At 35.6% G+C, this 24,630-nt stretch overlaps 1 protein-coding gene across 7 annotated transcripts in view; it reads left to right on the plus strand.

Moving 5' to 3' along the window:
• Positions 1–24,630, plus strand: part of ROCK1 (Rho associated coiled-coil containing protein kinase 1) — a 147,233-nt gene that overhangs the window by 52,755 nt on the left and 69,848 nt on the right. For 6 of the 7 annotated variants that reach the window (XR_010837080.1, XM_059039960.2, XM_067016006.1 and 3 more), the window contains 7 exons: positions 6,840–6,940; positions 7,475–7,612; positions 10,170–10,345; positions 11,119–11,203; positions 12,775–12,919; positions 13,244–13,382; positions 19,928–20,019. Coding sequence is in view for 6 of the 7 variants with exons in the window: in XM_059039960.2 (XP_058895943.1) it covers positions 6,840–6,940; positions 7,475–7,612; positions 10,170–10,345; positions 11,119–11,203; positions 12,775–12,919; positions 13,244–13,382; positions 19,928–20,019 (876 nt within the window). In the remaining variant the exon portion in view is untranslated. The remainder of the gene's footprint in view (positions 1–6,839; positions 6,941–7,474; positions 7,613–10,169; positions 10,346–11,118; positions 11,204–12,774; positions 12,920–13,243; positions 13,383–19,927; positions 20,020–24,630) is intronic. The other variant, XM_067016007.1, reaches the window with a different exon arrangement.

Raw genomic sequence — 24,630 nt, forward strand, 5'->3', positions numbered from 1 at the left:
GTAAGCACTGAATCCTAGCCACTAGACCACCAGGGAACTCCCTGATAAACAGTTTTGATAGAAAGGTAACGGCCAAAGCTCACCCAAAATGGATTTAAGAGCAGGTATGGGGCTTCCCTGGTGGTGCAGTGGTTGGGAGTCCGCCTGCCGATGCAGGAGACGCGGGTTCGTGCCCTGGCCCGGGAGGATCCCACATGCCGCGGAGCAGCTGGGCCCGTGAGCCATGGCCGCTGAGCCTGCACGTCTGGAGCCTGTGCTCCTCAACGCGAGAGGCCACAGCAGTGAGAGGCCCGCATACCACAAAAAAAAAAAAAAAAAAAAAAAGAGCCGGTATGAAGAAAGATTTAGAAATAGAGTACAGACAGCTTTTGAGGAATTTTGTTGTAGTGGGGTTGAGTAATGGGGCAGCAGCTAGTGAGAGAAATGACATCAAGATGGGAATGAAAATGGCATGATACAATCCAGTTAGGAAGGGGAAAGCTTAATGATACAGGGGAAAGGGGGAATTGCTGGAGCAATGTCCTTGAGCTCGTGAAAAAGGATGACATCACCAGTGGAGGGATTGGTGTGAGATAGCAGTATTCTCCTATAATAAAAAGTTAAGAGACCAAATATATGAGGGCATGTGCTGGTAGTTGAAAATGAATACATAAATGTAACTGCAAATATATCTATTTAGCGGTAAGTCTATGGCAATTTTCTTTCCGATTGTTTCAGGGTAGTAACCAACAAGGTCATTAGCTATGAACGAGGATCAGTGAGAGGTTTGAGAAGAGAAAAGAAAATGTGAAATACGGTCTGTAGTAAAGTGGGAAAGTGAATATACTAAAGAAATATATGATTGCCAAGCAGAAGTAAGGGCAAGCTTTACGTTTGCAATTATGGATTTAAAGTGGGATCAGTCAGTATGATTTTATGTATTTATCCAGACATATTCAACTACATGGGTGCTGACATAGAGTTAGTTGTAGAGGTAGATTTAACTAGAATTAGTTTTGCCAAACTAAGTATAATGAAGCAGAAAAGAGCCAAGGCATTAAAGGTTATGCAAGCGAGCAGTTATAATAATTGATCATGTAATTTAAGCTGGGTAGGTAAGAAAGAGAACCTATCAGTACAATGAGGTACAGTAAAAATGGATAGGATCAGTGGATTGGAGGTCTTGGTGGGGCTGGGGATTGTTGGGGTGTGGATTTTGGAGGGACTGAGCAGGAAAGCTGAGGGAGTGCTTAGAGAGTTCAGGATTTGAAATTAAGGGAGGACTGTAATTACTGATAATGACAAGATCTAGTATGTGGCCATGGAAATGAGTGGCTGAGATAAGGTAAAGGACAAGATCATTGAAAGAGAGAAGTTAAAGGTATTGAGAGGCCAGGTTATTAGAAGTATCATCTGTGGGTATATTAAAGTCCTTAAGAATTAAAATAGGAAAATATTGGAGAAAAGGTTAGTAACCTAGGAACTAAAATTGTCTAGCAGTGAGATGTGATGACCTGAGGGTCAGTAGATCACAGTGACAGAGGTAGTAGGAGACAGAACCTAATAAACATGAAAAGCAAAGCTGGCAGATATAGGGTGGGAGTGTAGAGATGATAGTGGAGTTCGCCTGTCCCACTTTCAGGGCCATGGGTATAAAGCATGTGGAGGATAAAGGGCACCACTGTAGAACTGCAGGGGAAGCAGTGTCCTCAGGGAAGCTGGATTTCCATTGGAATAGGGGTTGGCAGACTGCAGCCCACAGGCCAGATCTGGCCTACCATTTGTTTTTGGATGGCTTATGAGTTACGAATGGCTTTTATATTTTTAAATAATTTATAGAAAGTCAAAAGAAGAATATTTCATGACATGTGAAAATTATATGAAGTTCAGATTTCAGTGTCCATAAATAAAGTTTTATTGGGACATAGCTATGCTCATTCTTTTATGTATTATCTGTGACCACTTTTATGCTACAACACAAGTTGAAGAGTTGAGTACCTGTGACAAAAATCATACATAGCATTGTTTTATTGCTTCACACTGCTGCTCTGCACACTAGAAATCACAGTGACACAGTTACAACACAATAGCATTCCATGTGTATCACCATACCACAGAATTTTATTATTTTTTTTCCATTGCCAGTGTGTGCCCATCATGTCAGAACAAAAAAAGGAAAAGAAAAGTGAAACTAATTGTTGTTATTTTGAGGCACAGTGAAGTGTGGATTATTTCATCAAGTTAGAGGGCAGGGCATTGTGTTATTATGCAGTTACACTGTAGCTGTGCTGAAAGAGTACAATGTGCTTTGACATTACCAGAATAAGCACTCACCATAACATTCCCAACTCACAGGAAAGCAGCAGTTAGAAAAACCCAGAAAATTTAAAATAGAATATCTCACCACAGCAGAATTTTCTGTACAAAGATGAAAAAAGAAAATGAGGTTATGACCTTACATAAGTTTACAAGTGGCTTATTTGTTAGCCAAGCAGGGAAAGCTATTCATTGATGGTGTTTGCAGCAACAAAGCAAATGTGTACAGAGAGAAAAACTTCCTTAAGACTATTAGCTTTTTGGGCTTTTGCACAGCAAAAGAAACTACAAACGAAAAGACAACCCTCAGAATGGGAGAAAATATTTGCAAATGAATCAGCGAACAAAGTATTAACCTCCAAAATATACAAGCAGCTCATGCAACTCAATATCAAAAAAACAAACAACCCAATCCAAAAATAGGCAGAAGACCTAAACAGACATTTCTCCAAAGACACAGATGGCCAAGAAGCACATGAAAAGCCACCCAACATCACTAATTATTAGAGAAATGCAAATCAAAACTACAATGAGGCACCACCTCACAGCAGTTTGAATGGGCATCATCAGAAAATCTACAAACAACAAATGCTGGAGAGGGTGTGGAGAAAAGGGAACACTCTTGCACTGTTGGTGGGAATGTAAATTGATACAGCCACTATGGAGAACAGTATGGAGGTTCCTTAAAAAACTAAAAATAGTACTACCATATGACCCAGCAATCCCACTACTGGGCACATACCCAGAGAAAACCATAATTCAAAAAGACACATGCACCCCAATGTTCATTGCAGCACTATTTACAATAGTCAGGTCATGGAAGCAACCTAAATGCCCATCGACAGCCAAATGGATAAAGAAGATGTACATATATACAATGGAATATTACTCAGCCATAAAAAGGAATGAAATTGGGTCATTTGTAGAGACGTGGATGGATCTAGAGACTGTCATACAGAGTGAAGTAAGTCAGAAAGAGAAAAACAAATATCGTATGTTAATGCAAATATGTGGAATCTAGAAAAATGGTACAGATGAACTGGTTTGCAAGGCAGAAATACAGACACAGATGTAGAGAACAAACATGGACACCAAGCGGGGGGAAGTGGCGGAGTGTGTGTGTGTGTGTGTGTGTGTGTGTGTGTGTGTGTGTGTGTGTGTGAGAGAGAGATGAATTGGGAGATTGGGATTGACATATATACACTAATATATGTAAAATAGATAACTAATAAGAACCTGCTGTATACAAAATAAAGAAAAAAAACTATTAGCTTTTTGGCAAGAACAGTAGTTGCTCAAAGAATTGAGACCATTGGGAGCAACAGCAATAGTCAATTAAAAAATAAGACAATTTTGGGGCTTCCCTGGTGGCGCAGTGGTTGAGAGTTTGCCTGCCAATGCAGGGGACACGGGTTTGTGCCCTGGTCCAGGAAGATCCCACATTTCGCGGAGCAGCTAGGCCCGTGAGCCGAGGCCGCTGAGCCTGCGCATCCAGAGCCTGTGCTCTGCAACGGGAGGGGCCACAACAGTGAGAGGCCCATGTACCGCAAAAAAAAAAAAAAGGACAATTGAGTGATTTTCCTTGACTCTTGTTTGAGGAATCAATGCTGAGTTTGAAGTGAGTGAAGAATTAGCCTCTATGTATAGTCTGCATGGAACAAGTACAGCAAGAATATTTTTTTAAAAGTTGAGTAAATACTAAGTACAACTTGAAGTGGAGTCTGCTAAGATGTGTTACAAGTGATGGTAGTTTATGTGTGGTTCAGAAAATGTTAGTTGAACAAAGTAACAAAGCTTATGAAAATACAAGGTGTTTAAAGCCTGTAGTTATTCATTGTATTATACATCAGCAAGTACATTGTGGAGAATATTTGAATCTATCGTGTTATTGAACCACAGGATCAGTGGTAAACATCGTTCACTCTTGGGACTTAACCATTATCAATTTTGTACATCTTTGACAGAAATTGAAGCTGAATATCCCAGTTTATCTTTGCATATAGCAAGTCAATGGCTTAGCAGTGGTGACATTTGTGATTTTGGGGGGGGACTATATTGTGTCCCCTGACCCCAAATCCATCTATTGAATCCCTAACCCCCCAATATAACTATTTGGAGATAGGGCCAAGCAAGAGGCAGTTAAGGTTAAATGAGGTCATAAAGGTGGGACTGTGATAAAATGGGATTAGTGTCCTTACCTGTGCAACACATAAGAGGTCCTGTGAGCACACAGAGAGATGCTGGCTGCCAACTAGCCAGAAAGAGAGATCTCACCAGAAGCAGAACACGCTGGCCCCCAGTCTTAGACTTTGAGCCTCTAGAACCATGAGAAAATGAATGTCTGTTTAAGCCACCCAGTCTATGGTATTTTGCATGGCAGGATGAGCAGATTAAGACAAGGACCAAGATGAAGGTTTTTCTTAATGAGAAGAACCACTCTCAACTATCATTGAATTATCATTGAACACTGACTTTGGAAATTAGTTTTTGATTTAACCTAAAATTACAAGGCAAGACAGCACTTCTAATGCAAAACTTAAATGTAATAAAGTCATTTTGACAACTAATGTTCGAATCACATGTAACGTCGAGCTGCTTTGTAACCTCCTGTGCTGTCAGAAATTAAAATAAGAAGCAAGATCTCCATTTCCACACACATTTGCAGCAGATCTATTTTCTGAGCCCAAAACTGCAGACTTTATAGCCTATTTATGGCTATAAATCTGGTATAACCAGAGCCAGGGATCCTTTCTCAACCCCATAGGCTATTATATAACACATTATCCTGGTTCAGAACTTTATTATTTCATGCCTGGAGTATTACAGTACTCTTAAAGTTCTACCCCCACTCCAGTCTTGCCCTTATTGAATTTATCACTTACATATTCCCTGGAGTAGTAAAGCTGAAATGTAAATTTGACTATGTTGTTTATATGCCTTATTTCTTGTCATGGCTGCCAACACGTAGTAGTGGTTTTCAGGTTGTTTTTCTCAGTTCCCAACAGATCCCAGAGGACTATTGGGCTGCATTATGGAGGTGTACAAAGTAGACGAGGCTCCTGCCCGTCTCTACCCACCACCACTACCCTCTTGAAGCAGAGCACTTTTATCTATTTTCATATTGTACTGTTTTTAAACTTTAATGTGAAAAATATTTTTGTTGATTAAATAATAATTTTACAACTACTGGCCTACATGTAAAGTTCACGCTCCTTAACTAGTTTGGGGCTCTCCAGCCTCTCCTTCTCGTCCTTCCCACAGACTTGATACTCCAGCAACACAGAACAGTTCTGCTGTGCCTTTGCTTATATTTGCCCATCTGCCTGTTATACTCTCTTTTCTTCTTCCCAGCTAGCTAACTGCTTTCTTTTTAGACTTATTTCAGGTTTCTTCACCTCCAGAAAGCCTTTTCTAGCCACCTCCCTCCTAGGCAGCCTTGGGTTAGGTGTCATCCTTTATATTCCACAAACTCTGTGCTTGTGCTTATTTCCCTTTTTGCATTTTTTGGTATTATGTTTTGTCTGTTTCAGTTTCATTTGAAATCCATAAGAGCAGACACTGTGTTTTAAAGTTACGTTTATGTATCTACAGTGATTACTGTAGAGCCTCTATAGTTAACACAGATGTTTCTGCAGTAAATTGATTATTGTTTATATCTTGCTGTTACATTTGCAATAGATATGTGATCTAAAATTAAATGTACTTATGTTATCCCTGTGTGAAAGTTTGCTCTCTGTTGCATGTGTTTATGGGTCATAATGTATACAAACATGAGTTTAAATATGCATTTCAAAAGAAAGACAAGATATTATATGTAGCTTTTATCGGGAACTAGAGAAATTTAATAGCTGCCCTGTATTTTGTATAACTCTGCTGTGAAGCTTTTCCATGTAATCTCATGCCAGTGTTGACCCATGTGGATTAAAATAGCCCTATTTTAATCTATGACCAAATTAGGAATTAAAATATCTATCCAGTGGGGATTTTAAATTATTGTAGTTTGTAGTGTGACAGGTTTATTTAAATAATTGTAGTGATTCCCACTGTGTGTTTTAAGTTAAAGTCTGCATTCAAATAGGGAAATATAATAAGTACATGATTCTTTAGCATGTTTACCTTTGATATCTTAAATTTGTTATATCTTTTAAAAAGGATCATCAAAACTGATTTGATAAAAAGAAAACTTGTTTAATTAATCTAAAGTATCTACCTGTTGCCCCTTATTCAAATTTGATATATACTTAAAATACCAGGAACTAATTAATTATTCTCAGTGTACATGTAGTATAATATTTGGTTTTTTTTAAAACATTCTAGTAAGTCAGATTTTAAGAAAAATATTTTAACAGAGTGAAGTCATTCCAGAATTTATTAAAAAAATTCTTAGCACATTGAACATTTCTGTTCTACAACTTCATATTTTACTTATATTAATTTTTAATGAACATCTTTGTTTTTTATTGTTTCTCAAGAACTTGAATATAAAGCAGTTTTAGTTATAATGCTTCAGTGATTTAAAATTATAAACTTTTCTTTTCATACAGATAAAGACACAATAAATAAAATTAGAGATTTACGAATGAAAGCTGAAGATTATGAAGTAGTGAAGGTGATTGGTAGAGGTGCATTTGGAGAAGTTCAATTGGTAGGTTATTTTAATGAGATAAATAATCTTTTTAAAATTAAAAAATCCACTTGTGTGTTTAACATATGTTGTTTGGGAAAGTATTGTTTTTATAAAATTCTTGCTTTAAATTTCTCTAGACATTCTTGCCTAAGGATATGAAAGCCTAGAGTCTAATTCAGCAGTAATGTGAAATATTTTCCCCAAGAATTCATGGGTAGAGAAGAGTTTTCAAGCATCAAAAGAGAAATCTTTACTCCTAATATTACACTGTCTAAAATGCTGTGCAATAGTAAGTTTTATAAACAGGAAGTAGCATAACTAGCAGGGTAGAGGAGTGGGAAGTGTGCTATAATGTAGGGAATAAAGATTTTTTTCTAACATTACTTACATATGGTAGTTAAAGCCTTGACATTATCTAATTGGGTAATTCAGAAGAAAGGAAGTTAAAATAGCAAGACCAATAATGTTAAATTATTTAGTAATTTGTTCTGGGAAACACTGAGCTTTAAACGTTAATGAAATGTTCATTATTTTCCATTTTCAATTTTTAAGGTAAGGCATAAATCCACCAGGAAGGTATATGCTATGAAGCTTCTCAGCAAATTTGAAATGATTAAGAGATCCGATTCTGCTTTTTTCTGGGAAGAAAGGGACATTATGGCTTTTGCTAACAGTCCTTGGGTTGTTCAGGTATGCTTTTGTTATTGTTTCATTGTTGCTGTAGTAGTTTGTAACTTAACATGTCTGAGAAGCTTAGTTTGTTTTTTAGAACAGTAATAGAGAATTTATTGGCAATTACAAAAGTGTCTAATATATCATTATTTTTTAAATCATAAAATTTAATTTTATTGAATCATCTCTAGGAGGAAAGTAACTATTTGTCTCTGGAGTGGAGAGAATGGGAGAAATGGAGGGAAGAAAGTTAAGCTAGGCCTCCAAATAATATTGTATTGGCTTCAGGTTTTTCAGTGGAAGGAAAAATACATTAGAAAGTCAGTAATTGTAGGTACTAATCTTGACCTGAAGCTGTGGCCAGGTTATTTACATCTCTGGGCCTCAGTCTCCTTGCTCAAAAATGTGAAAGGTGGCTTAGATTGGTTATTTTCAACTGAAGAGATACCTCAGATGGAGTCATGGGAGCAAGCAGTTGTTTGGGTAGGTTGTAATTCTGGGTTTTCTATTTCTGCTTCAACTAGAGCAGCTGCATGTTTTATATGTCTTATATATTGAGGTTCTTACTAAGATTTCATATGGGGGAAATAAGGTCTTGTGGTTTTTTAAAAAAAATAGTAAAACTACTGAGCTAGATCATTTCTAAATTCCTAGCATGAATTTTGTAGTTTTTAAAATTTACACTATGTAATGAAGACTGTCTTAAATAAGCATAATAGTAATTGGGATAAAAAGGATATGGAAGATGTTTTAAGATTCGCATAATAAGACTTTTTATACTTGAAATGTCTGCCTTGTTTTTATCAGCTGTATAGAGCTGGGTGTCTCAGTCTCTGTTACTGACATTTTGGGCCAAGTGATTCTTTGTTGTTGGGGGCTATCCTGTGGGTTTTTAACAGCATCCTTGATTTCTACCCAGGTGATGCCAGTAGCAGCCCTCCCTACCCCACACACAAGCTGTAACAACCAAAACCGTGTTCAGACATTGTTGAACATCTCCCTGGGTGGCGTGTTGGGGAGAGTGGGCAGGTGGGGGTCGTGGGACACCGGCAGTTATTATCTCTGGTTGAGAACCACTGATACAGGGAGTGTTCAGTGTTGTGTAAAAAGTTAAAAAACATGACATAAATGTTTAAGGTTAAATTTACAACTTATGAACTTGAAGCTTTATTTTTCTTGATACATTTTAAATAGGGTAAACTGCCACCAAATCAACAGTGTTTCTTTAATTATGGTGTCTGAGTGATATACTGTACATGTTAATCTGGGATAGCCATGAGATACCACTTAGTTTCTTATCCTCCCCCCAAATATTTATATTTAATTAAAGTTACTAAATCTGTAACTGAAATCATTAAATGCTGTTGAAAAAAATGAAATATAAAAAGAATTTTAAGTCATAAGTGCCTAGGTAAATTAGTTATAGTTTTTCTCTAAGGGCTTATTTCATTTATTTTAGTTCTATTCTAATCTTCTCATGTTTACTTAAAATGTTCTTTTGTAGGGAATTCTCTGGCAATCCAGTGATTAGGCCAGTGGTTAGGACTTTGTGCTTTCACTGCCATGCGTTCAGTCCCTGGTCGGGGAACTAAGTAAGATCCCACAAGCCACGTATTGTGGCCAAAAAAAAAAAAAGAAATTTTCTTTTGTAAATTTGCTCTTCTTTTAACTTCAACTCTGGTCACATAATATATTTATGCCTGATATTGTTGCCAATTTCATATCAATGGACCTTACTCTTCCTGCTTTGACTGTGTTTCTTCTCTGTTTCTTCCTGTTTCTCTGTTAGCTGTTACTGTGACTCCTCCTACTGACTGCAACTGTTTACTGAGCATCTATTGTACTAAGGGCTTTTTCTCTATTCGCTAATCTTTTTAACAACTCTGAAAGGCAGTTAATCCCTATTAGCTACACCCTCAATTTATAGATTAAATTTGTGCTTTTATTCGTTGAACATTCATTAAGTACTTGCCAACTGCCAGGCATCCAGACACAAACTGGGCAGCAAGTATAAAATCAAACATGATATATAGTCCCATATTTTTTTTTTCCCCATATATTCTTCTAGAAAGGATTATAGTCACAGGTAATTTGGGAGGTTAAGTAAATTGCCTAGTCACACAGCTAATAAGGGACAACTAAGACTGTAGCCTAATTTTATTAGATTACTTGAAAATTGTGGTGTTGATATAAATTTAACACTAAACCCCACTATGCACAATTTAAATTAGAACTACAATATGTCTTTGCTTAGAAGAGTTGTATATTCTTTATTGAAACATTATAATTTTTAAAAATTCTCAGTATAAGAAATTCAATTAGTATAGAAAAGTATAGAGAAAAGAAGTCTCTAACTCCTCAGAAGTAACCACAGTTAATAACTCCTCTGCATACGCAAAGTTCTTTGTGCTAGTTATCTTTGTATTTGTTTCCTTTTTTTAAGAGTACTTACAACTACTGCAATTTGATTATTTCAGTTAAATCTTATATTAGTATTTTTGACAATTCTTAAATGAAACAGTTTTGCTTAATCTTAATGAATTTGTTTCTTTGGGGTTTTTTTGTATTTGCGTAGCTATTTTATGCATTCCAAGATGATCGTTATCTCTACATGGTAATGGAATACATGCCTGGTGGAGATCTTGTAAACTTAATGAGCAACTATGATGTGCCTGAAAAATGGGCCCGATTTTATACTGCAGAAGTAGTTCTTGCATTGGATGCAATCCATTCCATGGGTTTTATTCATAGGTAAGGATAAAAATGCTTTAAATTTTCTCATTTGTGAAAGAGAGAAGCTAAAAATCAGTACTTAAACTTCATTTGATTAGCATTTCCCATTCTAAATCCACCTATTCTCCCATATGACATGAGTGGTGTTTCAGAATTTAAAACTTTGAAATTCGTGGTTTTAACATTTCAGTTTAGTGTTGATATAAATGTATTCTTTAATATTTCTTATTCTGATTATAAGGCTTTTATATGGTGTCCTGAAAAATAAAAAATTATAAGCTTTTTTTAAAAGTATATTCTGGGGTATTAAATGCTTTTAATTTTTATATACAAATTAATTTGCTTTTTTATTTGCTAGAAGAAGAATTTCATTTGTTCTGCAAACACCACTTGAATTCTATGTGCAATTGCTGTGCTCAGTGCCAGGATGCAAAAATGAAAGTGATTTAGACCCTCTGCTGGGGTTATTTATGTATTTATCTATCTTGTGTGTTTCAGTTACTTTTTATGTTTGAATGTTACATTTTTTATGGTTATTCTCTCTCAAATGACTTGATTTTCCTCTTGGAAGAATCAAACTCTACTTAAAACAATGTCTTCTTCTGAGGTATAATATATGAGAGAGTCTCCCTGATGAAGTTGGCTTATAGATGTGGATAGAGAGCACATATAGATCAAAGGTGACCTTATCTAAATTGAGGATATATGACCTAAAATCACTGTCTCATATAATTTTTATCAGTTTCTGATCTGTTTCAGAGATACTGTACTTTTTTTTCCCCCCCCCTCAGAGATGTGAAGCCTGATAACATGCTGCTGGATAAATCTGGACATTTGAAGTTAGCAGATTTTGGTACTTGTATGAAGATGAATAAGGTTAAATAATTAGATTTTAATTTAGTTTTGCTAATTCAAGATAGATGCTTTTTACAAAATGTTTTTTAACATCTTTATTGAAGTATAATTGCTTTACAATGGTGTGTTAGTTTCTGCTTTTTAACAAAGTGAGTCAGCTATACATATATATATATATCCCCATATCTCCTGCATCTTACATCTCCTCCCATCCTCCCTATCCCACCCCTCTATGTGGTCACAAAGCACCAAGCTGATCTTCCTGTGCTATGCAGCTGCTTCCCACCAGCTAGCTATTTTACATTTGATAGTGTGTATATGTCCATGCCACTCTCTCACTTTGTCCCAACTTACCCTTCCCTCTCCCAATGTTTTAAGAATTTACTAACCATATCTGGACTTGTACAGAATTGATGTGCCCAGTCTTATTTGTTGAACTAGATGCCATGGTTTCAGTGTTGTGTTAGTAACTTGTAAGTGCTTTATTTTTTCCCCTCTCTATTTAGGGGAAGCATGGATTGCCAGATTTACTAAATCTTTTAAAACAAATCTGTAATGTCCACTATTGGTAGCTAGAAATGGGATTAGCTTAAATGTCACTAAATACTAATGCCACTGTTAAAATGTGACTTACATAAAAACTGGATTTCAGTAATATGTATATTTTTAAATGTTTTACTTAGCCTTCTTTTAAACATGAAAAGATCTTACTACTTATTTGTGGAGTCAATCATAAAAGGTACCCATGCTCACTATTTATATAATAAATAACTTATATGCATAGCTGAAGTAGCAAGTATGCTGCTTTATTTTCAGTTGAAACAGTTTATATTCTTTGAAACTTATCATAGAAGAATAACCAGAAAGTTGTATTTATTATTTCCAAAGGAAATTTATGGGTTAGGAGGAGAACACTATGTGAGAACTTTTGTGTAATCGTGTATAATTCTGTTTCATTCATACCAGCTAAAGTAAGTAACAGGTATATATAGTTTTTGTTTTTGTTTTGGAGAGAGGGTTAAAATGCATATTAGGTAGTTATCAGTGGGCTTAACACTATTATGCCCTTTTCCCATGCACATGCTTCCCCATTTTATATTTGTACAGTCAATTTTTATATGTTTTTTCTCTCAATTTCAAGCATAGTTAAAGTGAATGACTATTTTAGTAAAAAACAATTAAATCAGCATTTATATGTTGATGTTATCAAGTGATTCATTCTATCAGTTCCTCAACATATTTGCATTGACTTATATACTTGTTCTCTGCAATTAAGATGAGATCATCATATTGGTACAATTGGGAGAATAATAAATGGTGGCAATGTGTCTTTTTAGTGAGTGTTATTACAAAATAAAAATCACTGCTATATCCATATATACATACACACATACATTATGAATATATTGTGTATGTAATATGTATATATGATTAAGCTGTTTGTTACTTTTTATCAAGTCTGCATTAGGTTTTGATGTGATCTTTCATAACACAAAGACTTAAGAGTTCTACATGTTATATTAAGAAAAACTCATGTTAAATAATTGAGACTTTACATTTATATCCTAATTGAAAATTTGACCTCTTTTTAGGAAGGTATGGTACGATGTGATACAGCAGTTGGGACACCTGATTATATTTCCCCTGAAGTACTAAAATCTCAAGGTGGTGATGGTTATTATGGACGAGAATGTGACTGGTGGTCAGTTGGGGTATTTTTATATGAAATGCTTGTAGGTGAGTAAAGGAGGATTTTATGTACCTCTAACATAGTTGCTCATCTCCAAACTTAGACTTGGCTTCTTCTAATAAAATATTACATTAAGCAGTGTTGTTTTGTTTGTAGGAAACAAACTGATCCAAACCTACTTTGTCAGTTTTGACAAGCTATTTAGAGACTTAGAGAAACTTGATGTGTTACTTCTTTTTATGTATTTGGTGTATATTTTTAGTTTATGCATAGTTAATTATCTTTAAACAGTAACATTGACTCTTTTCCTTTGAAACTGATTTCTTTCAATGTATCTTAATTTGCTTTTGTTTTCCCTGTCAATTTATCAGGTGATACACCATTTTATGCAGATTCTCTGGTTGGAACTTATAGTAAGATTATGAACCATAAAAATTCACTTACCTTCCCTGATGATAATGACATATCAAAAGAAGCAAAAAATCTTATTTGTGCCTTCCTTACTGACAGGTAAATAATTTTAACATGGAACACTTATTTGAAGGAAATTTTCATTTTGCTGCTCAGTTTTTAAGGTCTATATCTGAACTCCTATATTTGAACTATTGGAATAAAAATTACCATTCCCAAAATCGTTCATGACAGTGAAACCTGATATAATTTTTCTGATTTTTCTGGATGGCTTTTCTGGATCTCAACTCACTTACCTTACTTAAGAAATTGGGATAGTAACAGATTCTTTGCTGATGACTAGACAAGATGATTAGTTTTTTCATTGTTAAATTTTTAACTTAGTTAAGTATAAAGATGGTAGTATATTTTGAGTCTGATTTTTTTTTTCCTTTTGGCCATGCTGTGCGGCTTGTGGGATCTTAGTTCCCCAAGCAGGGATTGAACCTGGGGTCTGGCAGTGAAAGCACTGAGTCCTAACCACTGGACTGCCAGGGAATTCCCTGAGTTTTTTTTTAACATGTTAAAATCTCTAAAATTAGAGTGCATCGAGCTTCCCTGGTGGCGCAGTGGTTGAGAGTCCGCCTGCCGATGCAGGGGACACGGGTTCGTGCCCCGGTCCGGGAGGATCCCACATGCCACGGTGCGGCTGGGCCCGTGAGCCATGGCCGCTGAGACTGCGCGTCCGGAGCCTGTGCTCTGCCAACGGGAGAGGCCGCAGCGGTGAGAGGCCTGCGTACCGCAAAACAAAACAAACAAACAAACAAAAAACAGAGTGCATCTTAAAATCAATGGCATGTAGTAATTTAATTGGGACATTTTTTTCCTGGTGATAGAAAAATGATGATGCATCTGCCAGTTGATGCCATTTAAGATAACACTGTATTGTATAATTGAAATTTGTGAAGAGAACATTTAAATGTTCTTGCCCCCGACCAAAAAAAGAAAAGTAAATATGTGAAGTGATTGATGTGTTAATTAGCTTGTTGGGGGACTCCTTTCACAGTGTATATGTATGAATGTCAAATTGTAACATTGTAAACTGAATATCTTAAAATTTTATTTGCCAGTTATACCTCAGTAAAGCTGGGAAAAAGATTTAATTGTATATGCTTTTTGAAATTAAGTAGAAAATGCAAAGCTATAAAAAAAATATGTAGTATTCTCTACCTCCTTCCTTAATTGACATGGTCTTCCAGTTTCAACAAGCATTTTTTTTTTTTTTTTTTTTTTTTTTTTTTAATTTTTTTTTTATTTTTTTATTTTTTTAACATCTTTATTGGAGTATAATTGTTTTACAATAGTGTGTTAGTTTTCCCTCTACAACAAACTAAATCAGTTATACATACACACATGCTCCCACATCTCAACAAGCATTTTTTATAAATGTAAATGCACATTTTGTTTTAGAAACAAAAATGGCATATTATGTGTATACCCTTGTGGTTTACTTTTAAAATTTAAACAGGAACCAGATGACTTACTAAGATTACATTTAGAATTTAAGGTTGTATATTGTTAATTTAAATAGTAGAGAGGCTTTAAATTTAAGTATGTTTCAATTTCAGATTCACTTTAATTAAAATTAACTTATCCTCCTTCAGTATGTCCTTTACAGCCTGAAACATACAGTTTTTAAAATTTTTACATTTTAATACAAGCACTGTATAAATAGAGTATAATATAAAAACTATGCTAGAGGTATAGAAATGACCAAGATACACAGCCACTGTTGTCCACTACCTCATAGTCCTTTGGGGGAAACAGACAGGCAAATTAGGTATTTATTGTACAGAGAGGTAAGTACTCTTAAGTATCATGTGCCATAGAACTATGGAGAGTTTCCCTAAGCCAGTCTGAGAGAGGGAGTGAAAGCTTCTTTAAAAGTGTCTCATTATACCTAAAGTAGTTTATCTAATTGTTTTTTACGGTGTCACAGTTTTTATTTTTTTTAACTTCTTTATTGAAGTATAATTGCATTACAATGGTGTGTTAGTTTCTGCTTTATAACAAACTGAATCAACTCTACGTAATACATATATCCCCATATCTCCTCCCTCTTGTGTCTGTCTCTCTCCCACCCTCCCTATCCCACCCCTCTAGGTGGACACAAAGCACAGAGCTGATCTTACTGTGCTATGCAGCTGCTTCCCACTAGCTATCTATTTTACATTTGGTAGCGTATATATGTCCATGCCACTCTCTCACTTCATCCCAGCTTACCCTTCCCCCTCCCTGTGTCCTCAAGTCCATTCTCTACGTCTGTGTCTTTATTCCTGTCCTGCCCCTGGGTTCGTCAGAACCTTTTATTTTTTTTTTAACATCTTTATTAGAGTATAATTGCTTTACGATGGTGTGTTAGTTTCTGCTTTATAACAAAGTGAATCAGTTATACATATACATACGTTCCCATATCTCTTCCCTCTTGCATCGCCCTCCCTCCCACCCTCCCTACCCCACCCCTCTAGATGGTCACAAAGCATCCAGCTGATCTCCCTGTACTATGTGGCTGCTTCCCACTAGCTATCTGTTTTACGTTTGGTAGTGTATATATATATATATATATATATATATATATATATATATATATATACATGCCACTCTCTCACTTTGTCCCAGTTTACCATTACCCCTCCCCACATCCTCAAGTCCATTCTCTAGTAGGTCTGCATCTTTATTCCTATCTTGACCCTAGGTTCTTCTGACCATTTTCTGTTGTTTTTTTTTTTTTTTAGATTCCATATATATGTGTTAGCATATGATATTTGTTTTTCTCTTTCTGACTTAACTTCACTCTGTATGACAGTCTCTGGGTCCATCCACGTCACTACAGATAATTCAGTTTCGTCAGAACATTTTTTTTTTTTTTACATCTTTGTTGAAGTATAATTGCTTTACAATGGTATATTAGTTTCTGCTTTATAACAAAGTGAATCAGCTATACCTATACATGAATCCCCCATATCTCCTCCGTCTTACGTCTCCTCCCATCCTCCCTATCCCACCCCTCTAGGTGGTCACAAAGCACCCAGCTGATCTCCCTATGCTATGTGGCTGCTTCCCACTAGCTATTTTATATTTGGTAGTGTATATATTTCCATGCCACTCTCTCACTCTGTCCCAGCTTACCCTTCCCCCTCCCCGTGTCCTCAAGTCCATACTCTATGTCTGCATCTTTATTCCTGTCCTGCCCCTAGGTTCTTTAGAACCATCTGTTTTTTAGATTCCGTATATATGTGTTAGCATATGATATTTGTTTTTCTCTTTCTGACTTCACTCTGTATGACAGACTCTAGGTCCATCTGCCTCACTACAAATAACTCAATTTTGTTTCTTTTTATGGCTGAGTAATATTCCATTGTATATATGTGCCACACCTTCTTTATCCATTCATCTGTCAGCAGACACGTAGGTTGCTTCCATGTCCTGTCTGTTGTAAATAGAGCTGCAGTGAACATTGTGGTAGATGACTCTTTTTGAATTATGGCTTTCTCAGGGTATATGCCCAGTAGTGGGATTGTTGGGTCATATGGTAGTTCTATTTGTAGTTTTATAAGGAACCTCCATACTGTTCTCCATAGTGGCTGTATCAGTTTACATTCCCACCAACAGTGCAAGAGGGTTCCCTTTTCTCCATACCCTCTCCAGCATTTATTGTTTGTAGATTTTTTGATGATGGCCATTCTGACTGGTGTGAGTTGATACCTCATTGTAGTTTTGATTTGCATTTCTCTAGTGATTAGTGATGTTGAGCATGCTTTCATGTGTTTGTTGGCAATCTGTATACCTTCTTTGGGGAAATGTCTGTTTAGGTCTTCTGCCTATTTTTGGATTGGGTTAATTTTTTTCTTTTTGATATTGAGCTGCATGCGTTGCCTGTATATTTTGGAGATTAATCCTTTGTCAGTGACTTCATTTGCAAATATTTTCTCCCATCCTGAGGGTTGCCTTTTCGTCTTGTTTATGTTTTCTTTTGCTGTGCAAAAGCTTTTAAGTTTCATTAGATCCCATTTGTTTATTTTTGTTTTTATTTCCATTTCTCTAGGTGGTGGGTCAAAAAGGATCTTGCTGTGATTTATGTCATAGAGTGTTCTGCCTATGTTTTCCTCTAAGAGTTTTATAGTGTCTGGCCTTATTACACTTAGGTTTTTAATCCATTTTGAGTTTATTTTTGTGTATGGTGTTAGGGAGTATACTAATTTCATTCTTTTACATGTAGCTGTCCAGTTTTCCCAGCACCACCTATTGAAGAGGCTGTCTGTTCTCCATTGTATATTCTTTCCTCCTTTATCAAAAATAAGGTGACCATATGTGCGTGGGTTTATCTCTGGGCTTTCTATCCTGTTCCATTAATCTATATTTCTGTTCTTGTGCCAGTACCATACTGTCTTGATTACTGTAGCTTTGTGGTATATTCTGCAGTCCAGGAGCCTGATTCCTCCAGCTCTGTTTTTCTTTCTTAAGATTGCTTTTGCTTTTTGGGGTCTTTTTTGGTTCCATACAAATTGTGAAATTTTTTGTTCTGGTTCTGTGAAAAATGCCATTGGTAGTTTGATAGGGATTGCATTGAATTTGTAGATTGCTTTGGGTAGTAGAGTCATTTTCACAATGTTGATTCTTCCAATCCAAGAACATGGTATATCTCTCCATCTGTTTGTAATATCTTTAATTTCTTTTATCAGTGTCTTATAGTTTTCTGCTTACAGTTATTTTGTCTCCTTAGGTAGGTTTATTCCTAGGTATTTTGTTCTTTCTGTTGCAGTGGTAAATGGGAGTGTTTCCTTAATTTCTCTTTCAGAATTTTCATTAGTGTATAGGAATGCAAGAGATTTCTGTGTATTACTTTTGTATCCTGCTACTTTACCAAATTCATTGATTAGTTCTAGTAGTTTTCTTTTTTTTTTTTTTTTCTTTTTGCGGTACACGGGCCTCTCACTGTTGTGGCCTCTCCCGTCATGGAGCACAGGCTCCGGATGCGCAGGCTTAGCGGCCATGGCTCACGGGCCCAGCCGCTCCGTTCCCGGACCGGGGCACGAACCCGCGTCCCCTGCATCGGCAGGCGGACTCACAACCACTGCGCCACCAGGGAAACCCTCTAGTAGTTTTCTGGTAGCATCTTTAGGATTCTCTGTGTATAGTATCATGTCATCTGCAAACAGTGACAGTTTTACTCTTCTTTTCCGATTTGGATTCCTTTTATTTCTTTTTCTTCTCTGATTGCTGTGGCAAAAACTTCTAAAACTATGTTGACTAATAGTGGTGAGAGTGGGCAACCTTGTCTTGTTCCTGATCTAGTGGAAATGGTTTCAGTTTTTTACCATTGAGAATGATTTTGGCTGTGGGTTTGTCATATATGGCCTTTATTATGTTGAGGTAAGTTCCCTCTATGCCTACTTTCTGGAGGGTTTTTATCATAAATGGGTGTTGAATTCTGTCAAAAGCTTTTTCTGCATCTATTGAGATGATCATATGGTTTTTCTCCTTCAATTTGTAAATAGGTTTATCACACTGACTGGTTTGCATATATTGAATAATCCTTGCATTCCTGGGATAAATCCCACTTGATCATGGTGTATGAACCTTTTAATGTGCTGTTGGATTCTGTCTGCTAGTATTTTGTTGAGGATTTTTGCATCTATGTTCATCAGTGATATTGGCCAGTAGTTTTCTTTTTTTGTGACATCTTTGTCTGGGTTTGGAATCAGGGTGATGGTTTGGGAGTGTTCCTCCCTTTGCTATATTTTGGAAGAGTTTGAGAAGGATAGGTGTTAGCTCTTTTCTAAATGCTTGATAGAATTCGCCTGTGAAGCCATCTTGTCCTGGGCTTTTGTTTTGTTGGAGGATTTTTAATCACAGTTTCAATTTTCAGTGCTTGTGATTGGTCTATTTATATTTTCTATTTCTTCCTGGTTCAGCCTCGGAAGGTTGTGCTTTTCTAAGAATTTGTCCATTTTTTCCAGGTTGTCCATTTTCTTGGCATATAGTTGCTTGTAGTAATCTCATGATCCTTTGTATTTCTGCAGTGTCAGTTGTTACTTCTTTTTCATTTCTAATTCTGTTGATTTGAGTCTCTTCCCTTTTTTTCTTGATGAGTCTGGCTAATGGTTTATCAATTTTGTTTATCTTCTCAAAGAACCAGCTTTTAGTTTTATTGATCTTTGCTATTGTTTCCTTCATTTCTTTTTCATTTATTTCTGATCTGATCTTTATGATTTCTTTCCTTCTGCTAACTTTGGGGTTTTCTTGTTCTTCTTTCTCTAATTGCTTTAGGTGTAAGGTTAGGTTGTTTATTTGAGGTGTTTTTTGTTTCTTGAGGTAGGATTTTATTGCTATAAACTTCCGTGTTAGAACTGCTTTTGCTGCATCCCATTGGTTTTGGGTCATTGTGTTTTCATTGTCATTTGTTTCTAGGTATTTTTTGATTTCCTCTTTGATTTCTTCAGTGATCTCTTGGTTATTAAGTTGTGATTTCAAGGTGACATAAAATTGTATTTAACATCCTGCACAGATTTAGCATTATGCCCACAAATAAATATGAACAGGTTATAGTATCAATAATAATATCTTAAATGATTAATGACTTTTCTCCTTCTCTTTCTATTCAGAGAGGTGAGATTAGGGCGGAATGGTGTAGAAGAAATCAAACGACATCTCTTCTTCAAAAATGATCAGTGGGCTTGGGAAACACTCCGAGACAGTAAGTTATTTTCTCTTGCACATTACAGTGACTATTTGAAAGTAGTTGTGGTAAATAGTCTGTTGGAACTGCCTTCCTAACATATGTATATATCTGATGAAAATCCAAAGTATACAAATACTATATAAGTATTGTCCTAACCTAGTTAAAGAGAGAATGTTTGATAATATTAGGAAAATTATACTGCTCCTTCTCTGATGTCCCATTCAGTATATCAGGATGAAGTATTATGTACATGTAATGGAGTTGGGCTCAGCAGGCATAATGTGATATTTGATCTTTGTTGAATTGCTATCTGTTTATACTTTAGTATCTCTTTGTAGCGGAAGTCAATAATTAAGAGGTAATATTTCTTGTGAAAAAAAGTTATTCTCTTGTTTTTACTAAATCCCAAAATATAAGGCAGTTCTATCACAGTTTAATTTGTGTGAGGATATAAGAAATTATGGTATACTTGATTCCATCAGACTTGCAGTTTGAAATCTGGAAATAAAATTTGTAGTGTGCAAAAAGTTAATTTTCAGTCAGTTTAGAATATTCCCTATTTTAAAAAGAGTTAAAATTATGATGATGTACAGAAAACTTTGCTTAATGTAGCTGAATCAAAGTCATAATGGCACCAAAGGTTCCCACCATCTTTGTGTATTTGGGAGGCCAAGAATTCATCTTTCCCTTGCTGAAGTCTCAGGAATTGTTTCCCTTTTCACTTAGCAGAGAAAGGATAGTGTATACCAGCTCCTAACTTCCTGCTGTAGCAACAGCAATGATCATAATAAAATGAACTCAGCTAAGCTAAAAAAATAAAAATAAAAATGAACTCAGCTGTTTTAGAAACAGATGCAAATTAGGTATTCCTCTTAAGATCTGCCTATCTAGTTGAGATTGCATGAGATGATTCCTTCAGGGGAGAAAAATCTTTCTAATTTTGAAGAAATAGATCATGTAGCTTTGCCTATATTAGTGAAGTATCCTTGTTAAATATTTTAAAAGAAACCATTATATAGCCTTCAGGTACAGTACATACATTCTGCTAAGCTATAAAATAGACTAAGAAGGGAAAAAGGGAAATAAGAAATTCTGGAAATTAAGAAATTACACTGCTACGGAGAATGACACTGAATGACCTGCTATCTGGAGAAGCTACAGGAGCAGCTTCACCTTGGGAGAATTTATTAGCAGTTAGTTAGTTATACACTGGAAAATAAGAAACTTCCTCTTCCTCATAAGTAAATGTGACATGATTATTGTCTTCACATTTCAAGAGAAACTGTTGCAAGACAGAGATGAGTAGAGTGAGATGATGAATGTTTGCATTGAAAAATTATATTTTTATTCGAGTTATGCTTTTAGTAAAGTTTCAGAAGGCTGAAAACGTACAGATATGATTGTAAATTGAGGAAAATTTAAAAGAGGACTAAAGAAAATACCGAGTATCTTTTCTGTCACTTCTTTTTTCAGAGTAAAGCAATGCATAAACAACTACAGAATAACCATACAATAAATCATTCTAAAAAAGTAGAGAAGATATATGTGTATTGAAAATTGATATTAATTAGGAGAGGAGGCAACCTAGTCAGCAAACATTATTGAACACCTACTATATACTGAGCAATACTCTATTTCAGACATTAGGAAAACAAACCAGCAAAAGTTCTTTACCTTGTGGAGCTCATAGTCTAGTGGAACTGTGGCATCCAAATCAGTGGCATTTTTGATATTGTTATACCTCCTTAATGTAACTTTATGGAAAAAGTAAGTAAAATGAATTAAGTCATTGATTTAAGTCAAATGAACTTTATATTTAAAGAATTTCTATAAATAGGTAGTTTTATTAGTATTGTTATCATTTTTGAATCTTTTTAAGATCTATATTGTTATCTATGGTTTTGCTAATGTCTACTTAGAGTTAACGTACTTAAAATTTCGAGAGCTTTTTCTAATCCTGATAGCTCCTATTTTGTGCTTACTGTAAAAAAAGAAAAATCAAAGTCTGTAGAACTTATTGTTCTCTTCTTCCCTTTCCCTCTTCCTACCCTTCTTTACTTCCCACCCCTAAAATACCAAGAATACTTTTATTCTGAACTGACCTCTCTGACCTGCCAAGTTTTAAAAAGTTATATAACAGTTATAATTCTTTTTAATTTTTTTTTGCCTCTCCAATTTTCTTTGGCAAAATTTCTTACTGTTTTTGCAAATAATAGTTCTTTTGGTAGTTTTACCACTTATCTGTCTGCAAGTTATAATGGCAATTTTCACCATCTGTTCCTTGGCTGTGTGGGAGCAGGGTACAAAATAGCTTGATTTTTTTTGGCAGAATTTCCTTCAGCTTCCTGATCTTATTCACTCTTAATTTAGAGACACAAAGTATTAAGATTTTAAAATTACTTTTCCCACACATTTGGGATAGAATTAAAGAAATGACAGGCGATTAAAGATAAAAGAAATGAAAAGACCTAAATAGCTTGCTGTAGGTCATACTGCTAGCAAATGACAATGTCATGACTCAGGTTAAAGTCTGTTTGACTCTAGCATCTTTTTTTTTTTTCTTTTTTTTTTTTTCTGTACGCGTGCCTCTCATTGCTGTGGCCTCTCCCGTTGCAGAGCACAGGCTCTGGACGTGCAGGCCCAGTGGCCATGGCTCACGAGCCCAGCCGCTCCACGGCATGTGAGATCCTCCCGGACTGAGGCACGAACCCGCGTCTCCTGCAACGGCAGGCGGACTCTCAACCACTGCGCCACCAGGGAAGCCCTGACTCTAGCATCTTTGATCTTGTGAAATACCATGTACCATTTAAAGATTTCCACTATTTAGTATTTTACAGACTAGAAACCTAGGGAATTGACACTTGCTGGCAGTTAAATTTTAGGAAAAAGAAAATGATAACATTTATTACATATAATAACATTATTAATAATACTGTGTTAAATATAATATGTGGTTACTTGTAAAACACTTTGCCATTCATGATCTCACTTCAGCTAAGATATTACCATTACTTAATCCACCTTTAGCTGATGGGTGACACTTAAGATGGTAACAGTGGTAACTGTCAGATCATGTGGTGAGTTTTCAGTTTAGTTAAAAACAAACACAGTTAATTGTATGCACATATATACTAGTTTAGGTTCTGTGGTTCGACTGAGTCTGGTGTCCTCTCAGAATTTTTAATTCTTATGAGAGAGATCATCAGTGTAGGCTTCATGGATAAAGAGCTAGCCAGTTTTAGGGGCTTCGGAGTTTAGACTTCCTCAGCATTATATTGGGTTCTTTTTTAACAAATAAACTTTAAGAAAGATTATCTCTTTATTTTCATAAAATTTACCATTTTAATCATTTTTAAGTGCACAGTTCAGTAGCATTAAGCACCTTCAGATTGCTGTGTAATCACACCACCATCCATCTCCAGAAGTTTTTCATCACCCCAAATTAAATCTCTGTAACACATTGAACCATAAGTCTCCATTCTCCCCTTACCCCAACCCCCCAGTAACCACTATTCTACTTTTTTTCCTCTATGAATTTGACTGTTCTAGCTACCTCAAATAAGTTGAGTCACACAATCTTTGTCTTTTTGAGATTGACATTTCACTTAGCATGTCTTCAAGGTTCATCCATGTCATAGCATGCATCAGAATTTCATTCCATTTTAAGGCTGAATAATATTCCAGGTATGTATATACCACTTTTTTAAAAATCCATTCATCTATTGACTGATACTCAGAATGCTTGTCCTTTTAGCTATTGTGAGTAATGCTTCTCTGGTTATTGATATACAATGTCTATTGGAGTCATTGCTTTCCATTTTTTTGAGTTAATTTTTGTATATAGTATAAGATGAGTCCAACTTCATTCTTTTGCATGTAGTTATCCAGTTTTCCCAGCACCATTTGTTGAAAAGACTGTCCTTTTCTCCTTAAATGTGTTCTTGGTACCCTTGTCAAAAAACATTTGACCATATAAATACAAGGGTTTATCTCTGAGCTGTCTATTGTATTCCATTGATCTATATATGTCTGTCTTTATGCCACTGTTTTGATTGTGGTAGCTTTGTAGTAGGCTTTGAAATAAGAAAGTGTGCCTCTTCTAACTTTGTTCTTCTTTTTCAAGATTGTTTTGATTATCTCACTTTATTGTGCTTTTACAGATATTTCAGTTTTTTGTAAATTGAAGGTTGGTGGCAACCCTGTGTGGTCATATGATGGTTAGCATTTTTTAGCAATAAAATTAAGGTCTTAATTTTAAACTAAGGTTTTAATTTTAATATTTTAAAAAACATGATGCTGTTGCACACTTAATAGACTACAATATAGTGTTAACATTTTTACACACTGGGAAGCCAAAAAATTTGTATGACTTGCTTTATTGCTCTATTTCCTTTTTTGCTGTGGTCCGGAACTGAACTCACAATATCTCCGATTTATGCCTGTATTTGGGATCCCTTGAGATTCCATATGAACTTTAGAATGGGTTTTTCCATTCCTACAAAAAAGGATAGTGGAATTTTTGTAACAGTTATGTTGAATGTGTTTCCAATTTGGCTGCTTTTTATTTTATTTTCTTGCCTATTTGCTCTGATTATAACTTCCAGTACATTGTTGAATAGCAGTAGT

Source organism: Kogia breviceps, chromosome 15 (assembly GCF_026419965.1).
Source record: "Kogia breviceps isolate mKogBre1 chromosome 15, mKogBre1 haplotype 1, whole genome shotgun sequence".
Classification (NCBI taxonomy): domain Eukaryota; kingdom Metazoa; phylum Chordata; class Mammalia; order Artiodactyla; family Physeteridae; genus Kogia; species Kogia breviceps.